This window comes from Brassica napus, chromosome C1 (genome assembly GCF_020379485.1).
Source record: "Brassica napus cultivar Da-Ae chromosome C1, Da-Ae, whole genome shotgun sequence".
NCBI classification, from domain to species: Eukaryota; Viridiplantae; Streptophyta; class Magnoliopsida; order Brassicales; family Brassicaceae; genus Brassica; species Brassica napus.
The window spans coordinates 33803848-33810826 of NC_063444.1; the positions used below are offsets into that span (position 1 = coordinate 33803848).

Sequence of the window (6979 nt, forward strand, 5' to 3'; positions counted from 1 at the left end):
CGTTTTAATTTGATTATGCATGCACGTCTTGATTATGCATGGCTAGGGGTGTATCCCCACGCTTGCGCGGGGTCGGTGACGTAATTATAGCTTTATATAAATAATTGATGGTATATTTGAAGGTAATGCCGTGTTTTGTTGTAGTCTTTGATTTGTCCGCATTTGTATATTTATAGGTAGGTAATGCCGTGTTTTGTTGTAGTCTTTGATTTGTCCGTATTTGTATATTTATAGGTTGGAGGGGGGGAGTACAGAAATGTGGTTCTTTTATGTGTTTCAGTTGTATATGATTTTTTGATGTGGTAGGAGAGTGGTCTATGTTGTTGTGTTTATTTGAAACTAATGTTCATTATCCCAAATTTGGTAGGTGTTGTTTTTTTCGTTAATTTGTAATAAGCTGTTACTTCTGTTTTAAAACAAATATTTTGAAATAAAATTTAAATAAACCGTAGTAAAAATTGCATGCCATAGTTTTTTTGGTCGTTAATGGATTACAAAATAGTAACTTTTTCCTCACAAATACTAAATTGTTTGGGTCGGTTAAACTTTGGGCCTGTAAGCTCAATATTATGTGAGCATGATCGTGAGCTTCTTGACACCGTAACCAACTGGTACCAGTTTTTCTGCAACAAAAAAACAGAAGAAAAGAACCAATTAGAAAGCTGCCTACACAAATAGTTCATAGCTTACACTCAGTTTCGATTCCAGTTTCTTCATGTCATCTCATCATCGAATGACTCTACTTCCATGAGCACAAATGACTATCCACCTAATCAAAATTTTCATATTAAGAAGAGAATGAGAACTCATCATTATAATCTCACCACATGTGCTCCCCATAAGACACGTGCTTGTAGTAAAACAAATAAAGAGGCTTACTCTCTTTGGGCTTCTTGGTGTCCTTCTTAGTAGCCTCCCTCTCCTCTGCAGCTTTCTTTTCCTCCTCAGTCTCGTCACCAAAATGATCCATGTCATCATCGTCATCAGCTGCAGGTGCCTGTTCACAATCAACGAAAAAACAGCTAAAACACTCGGACAAGCAAAGTTTCAATACTATAATGATTACCCTCTTCAAGTCTATTATTTCTTTCAAGCAGAAACTTTAAACATGTCATTGTGTAATTTACATCACTGATAGAATCAGGCTTTCAGGTAGAGGTACCTCAGCTTGAGCAGGAGCAGCATAGCAACCGATTGACACTCCAACAGCTTTTCCAGGGAAACTGCAACAATTCGGAAACTTGTAAGTTATCGAAAGTCAAATAACAATCCAAACCTTAATAAACTGATCTAAAGTTTTGAAAAAAGACTTAACAAGGCAATCGTACCACTTGCTAGCACTGGGGAAAGCATCACTGGGTTTTTCCACAACGGCAATGTAAACCTTCACATCATCCACAGACAATTGATCTCTACGGGATCAAAATCTCTCTTAGACCTCGATCAATTCTATGGAAAAGGTTATGAATCGTATAGCCAAAGAAGGAAAGTGAGAAATTTACTTGGAGATGTAGGTTTTTCCGGCGATACGCAAAACACAAAACACAAACACAATTTTTTTCTCACGGAATTATGCAGATTGAAACAGAGAGATTATTGAAGCAAGAGTTAGATAATCGATTAAAGACAGTCCTAATAGATAAGTGGTGACAGATCGAGGATGTCGTTACCTTTTCGTCAAGAAAGCGAAGCATGATTCCCATAAACTCACCGTCTTTCTTGATGTTGTGGAAATCCCAGAAACGGAAGAGGTGGCCAACAATGAACTGAATAGTACGACCAAGCCGGAGAGAGTCGAAGGTTGAGTGGCGGAGGCCGGTTTGAGGATCTGGGGCAGTAGAGAGACCATTTTCGAGGAGATGTTATAAGGTATATGAATCGATGAGTTTTTAGTTGAAAAGTTTCTCCTTTGAAGAGTAAGAATATATAAGGAAGGTTCACGAAGGGGTTACGAATCAGGACCATTAATTGTGAATTGATTAAAGGCGAGGAGATGTAGAGATTTAGGAAGAGAAACTGCAATCAAAAATACAAAGAGTCACTCTGTGTTTTGAAATTTGTCTGAAGCAATGGAGGAAAGCCCTATTTTTTTTTCTCCTAGGAAGACGACGCTTACGGAACTAAGAAAAAATAATAGATTTCAATTGGGTCTTTTCTTTAATTTCTATGATGAAGCCCATTAGATATTAACCTATACTCGCTATTAAACAATTTTAAACATAGAGTTTTTTTTAATACATAGAAATTTAGTGGGACCCCCATGCTGAGGTGGATAGGCTGAGGAGTGAGTAAAAACTCATCTATTATATATATGAATGGTGACCAGGGAACGGCGAGGAATAATGCATTCCTTAAAGTTCCTAAAAAATATCCCCATTCACAAGGAATAAATTTTTCTTCTCATTCCCTACCATTCCTTTTTTTATAGAGAAAATAAAGAACAAAAGTATTCATCGTTAGGGTCTGACTGGTGACCATCCGGGAAACAAGAGGAACAAATAAAAAAAGAATATATGGAAATAAAATAGCAGGAATGTAAATGAATGACTGTTCCTTATCAAATTTAACAAGGAATAATTTTGTTCTTTAATTCTCTACAAAAAGGGAATGAAAGGGAATAAGAGAGAATTATTATTCCTTGTGAATGGTAATTTTTTTTAGGAACGTTAGGGAATGTATTATTCCTCGCCGTTCTCTGGTCACTATTCATACCCTTAAATTTGAGAAGGAACAACCATTCATTTTCATTCCTGCAATTTTATTCTTTTACGTTCCTTTTCTATTCGTTCCTCTTGTTTCCAGAATGGTCGCCAGTCGAACAAATAGATTCTAAATAATAGACTCATATGATATGTTACATGGAAACGGAAGCGGATACGTGGAAGCGGAAGCGTATGGAAGCGCAGAAGCGAGATTTTTTTTTTAAAAAGGAAGCGGGTACGTATTGGAAGCGTATATCCATTTATACATATATATATATATATTAAAATATAAGAAAATTTTATAAAATTTGGGACTAAAATTATATGATTTAAACTTATAATTAAGTATTTATTCATTTATAATAATTTTGAAATGATTTCATATTAAAACTGTGAAAATACACATAAATTAAGTTTAAAAGAAATCATTATATTAATTATTTTTAATACTTAATAAATAATTGACACAATATATTTGAATCTATGCTATATCTTTAATAAAAACCTCTATGCATAAAGATACTTCATAGTATTAGTTTAAATATTTATATATTTTAATTCTCTATTTCATTACTATTAAAATTTAGATTTTATATAAATTAAAACTATGAATTTAAATTTTTTCTTTTGATTTATGACATTGTGTTCTTAAAAAAAAGTGGAAGCGTGATTCCGAAACGGAATCGTAAACTTCCAACGTGTTTTTAAAGAGAATAATTTAGAAGCCTTTTGGAAGCGAGATTTCGTAAAGCTTCCAAAAGGTTCCGATTCCGATTTCGGTTCCAAAACGGGAATCAGACGTCCGATGAAGCTTCCGTGCAACCTAGCTCGTATCCATTTGACCATATGATGGAATGTACCGGAATATTTTCAGATCTGAGTTATTTATCAACTCAAAGGCCATCTATCAGTAGACCACCATCTCATGGTTCATGAAAACGATTCTTCATATGGACTTTTGTACATTTCTGTAATTAGTCTTGGCTGTTAAAACGTTTATATAACTTAGTTTTGTTAAGTTTAAATTTCTCAGTTATAAACAATTAAAATATTTAGAAATCAAGTATATATCTTTTGTTAAAAATGTTGAAATGGTGTTACCCAAAAATTACATTATATCAAAGTTGGTCGAAGGAAAAAAAAAGTTTGGTCGAATGAAATTTTCTAATAATTTTAGAGGGTACATCAAATTCAGTGACTCCCATGGTATTAAAATATTCCTAAAATCACATCGCTGAATATTAGGTACAAGTGCAAAAAAAAAGAAAAAAAAGTAAATATGCATGGGTTCTTTTAAAAAAATGTTTGGGTTCATGGACGGATGTATAGTTAATTCATTAAAACCATAAACTTGGGCCTGGAAAGATAGGCCCAAGGGAGTCCATTACACAGATAAACATACGAACATAGAATACACAACAGAAAAGACTATCCACACAAACCAAACGTGTAGCTGACTAAAGCTATATACACAACTTTTTTACAGTGACTATTTTTTGGTTAGCACCCCCTTTTAGTTTTGTTTATTCTTCTTTTTGTGCATAAAAACCAACGAAAACGCAGAAAAAAAGACTAAACCGCGTGATCGGTTATCTCTTTGTACTGTCGCAGTGACTCCATCCTCTGCAACTTCATATCCTCATTAAACTTCTTAATAAATGCCTCAACTCGGCGATTCAACTCGTCCTGACTCAGTGAGGGATCTTTCCTCACCTGAGACTGGTAATGGTTAGTCCTGTCCCTAAACGTCTCCGATTTCCTGTAAACCGGATTCGCCTCGCCGGAATTTCCACGGCTAAATGTGTCTGATCTCCGGTATAGCTGTCTGGGCAACGTCGTTGACTTACCTTCTTTTATCATCTTCCAAGTATTCTCCAGTGTATCGTTCTGCTTTGGCTTCGTCACTCTCAACACACCTCTTCTTCCACCTTGAAAAGCACAATGTATTTTTTATTTTATTAAAAAACGATGTATAATTTTCTATTAATTATCATATTGGGCCCTCCGAAACTTCCTTTTCAAACTACCGACGGCAAATTTGAATTTTCAAAAACAATTTAAAATCTACCTAACCGTTTGTTAACATAACTGTCATCATCTCCTTCCTCTGTTTTCTATTTCTTTTAATGAACTTCATTAGTATCAAATTCAAATTAAATTTGAAAAGAATAAGGATCATACCTTTTGTACTAGCTTTCACCGACTCCCGGTGGCCAAATCTTGAATCCTTGGGAGGGAGATTTTCCGATTCAGTCATCCGATTTGAATTTGCCGACGCCAACATGGCATCCTCATCTCCACCAGATCCAACCAAATCGAAATTTTCCACCATAATCACGCTCTTAAGCTCCGATTCATCTTCCATCATCGCCACAGCATCTATTATCTCCTCTTCCTCCGTCTCCTCCTCGTGGTCGTCATACACAACCGCCATAAAGGCCTCCGGTTCCAGTTTTGGAGACGGTGGATACGCCGCTACAAAACTGAATTGCGCATCCGGATTCAAATCCTTCACCTCCAGCATCCGCGGAGAAGCTGATTCATCGCCTTCCTGTCCATGGTGGCTTGAGTTCCGGTAATACTTCGAAGACGCAACGATTGTGATGATGATTCCGTTTGTGAGGACGTAGAGATACGGCGGTTTCAGCCACGAAAGCAAAGAGCTCCACAGGACCGGAGCTTGCGACACGGAGAAATCAACAGCCATCGGAACATAGACCTTGAGCAATACTCCGACGGAAGCGACGCCGCTCGAGATTAGCACCGCCTTGAGAGTCATCAGCCACGAAACCATTTTATCTCTCTTACTTTTCTCTTCTCTCTCTCTTTGAGTGTTGGTGTGTGGGGGATATGTGTTACAACTTACAAGCTCAGGATTATGTTGTGATTTATATAGGGAGGGGGAGTTATGTGAAGTTGCCTCTGATTTGATATTTGCCGTTAGATCTACGCTTTGATTAAACGGACGGTTAGAAATAATGTTAAACACAGGAATTTAATTTACATTGTCATGATAGTTAAGGATGACCATAAAATTAATACTATCTCTTACGTGTTTAGATATGTGTAATAAATACTGATGTAACTCTCGGTTGAAAGTTACTCGTGGAATTTGTAAATTTATTCTAATGTTAAAATGTCGGTATGATGATTTACTGGTTACAAATTTAATACTCTTTCTGTTTTTATACGTAAGTAGTTTTAGTTAAAAATGATGATATTAAAAAAATTGTTACTTTTTTTGAAAAAATAACATTTAATACATAAATTTAATCAATAATAAAATTGCATGGATTATTAGATTAGTCATAACATACGTAATAAATGTAAAAGTTGCTTTGGATTGTGTAAATATCTTATATCGTGAAACAAATTTATTTTCCTAAAACTAATTACGAGGGAGTATAAATATATATCCACTACAAAAGAACGATCGTTTATGCATGAATGAAATAGCTGCCAAATTCAATCAAGAATTCTAGATAAAAGTTTGTTGATTAAATATCTAAAATATATGCATCACTGACATTACAATTATTGTGTGTATAATATTTGTATTTAAAAAAATAGAAGGAATTTTCAGTTTTTATAATCCACACACAATCCGGAAGATGTGATTTGATTATAAGTGTTTTAAAAATGGTATACAATTATAAAATAGTTATTCGATCCATTTACATATATTTTTCAGTATTTTTTAAATAAAGTAAACAATTTATTATTTCATTTTATTTTAGCACAAAATATCAGTATATACATCCAAAAACTTGAGAGGAAATAAAATATTTAAAATTAGTTAAAATATATTGATTATATAGTGGATGGAATTACAGTCGATAATTTTGCATTTATAATACATTATAGATTATTCAATGAAACATATAAAATGATTAAAAAACAAGAATATAAAATGATAAGAATAAAACTATATGAATATATGTTGTTTCGTAAAACATACATAATATTTTAATCAATATAATACATATTAAATTTATATTATTTAATAGCATATTAAATTTATATTATTTAATCTGTATAAAGGAATAGAACCCATTCGGATATTTCTACACTTCGTGTCGGATTCGAATATTTTACTTTCGGGCTCAAATATTTTGGGTCGGGTTTGGATATTTAATTTTTGAAGAAAGAATAAATAAATTATTCATTGTTTAAGTTTTTTGTATTTAAAATATATTTTTAACTTAAGTGGTTTTCTATTTTTAAAAGATTAAACTATTAATAGGAAAATCGCATGCCATTCAAAATTTTCAACTTCC

General features: G+C 33.7%; 2 protein-coding genes across 6 annotated transcripts; both read right to left on the reverse strand.

The window, feature by feature from the left end:
* Positions 1 to 423: 423 nt before the first annotated feature.
* Positions 424 to 2703, reverse strand: LOC106356230 (elongation factor 1-beta 2-like). 5 transcript variants are annotated; one of them, XM_048745813.1, is made up of 5 exons: positions 1503 to 2690; positions 1329 to 1384; positions 1163 to 1223; positions 880 to 997; positions 424 to 623 (listed from the first exon to the last, which is right to left on the reverse strand). In XM_048745813.1, exons 2-5 carry the CDS (start codon positions 1351 to 1353, stop codon positions 492 to 494), a joined length of 336 nt encoding a protein of 111 aa, XP_048601770.1. In that variant the 5' UTR covers positions 1354 to 1384; positions 1503 to 2690; the 3' UTR covers positions 424 to 491. The 5 variants fall into 5 exon arrangements, with proteins under 5 accessions (XP_048601770.1, XP_048601769.1, XP_048601771.1 ...); XM_048745812.1 differs by having other exon boundaries at positions 1329 to 1412; positions 1503 to 2689; XM_048745814.1 differs by having other exon boundaries at positions 1316 to 2703.
* Positions 2704 to 4022: 1319 nt separating this feature from the next.
* BNAC01G29360D lies at positions 4023 to 5579 on the reverse strand. The gene is made up of 2 exons (XM_013797543.3): positions 4884 to 5579; positions 4023 to 4630 (listed from the first exon to the last, which is right to left on the reverse strand). The coding sequence occupies exons 1-2, from the start codon at positions 5494 to 5496 to the stop codon at positions 4275 to 4277; spliced, it is 969 nt and encodes a 322-aa protein (XP_013652997.1). The 5' UTR covers positions 5497 to 5579; the 3' UTR covers positions 4023 to 4274.
* Positions 5580 to 6979: the final 1400 nt, after the last annotated feature.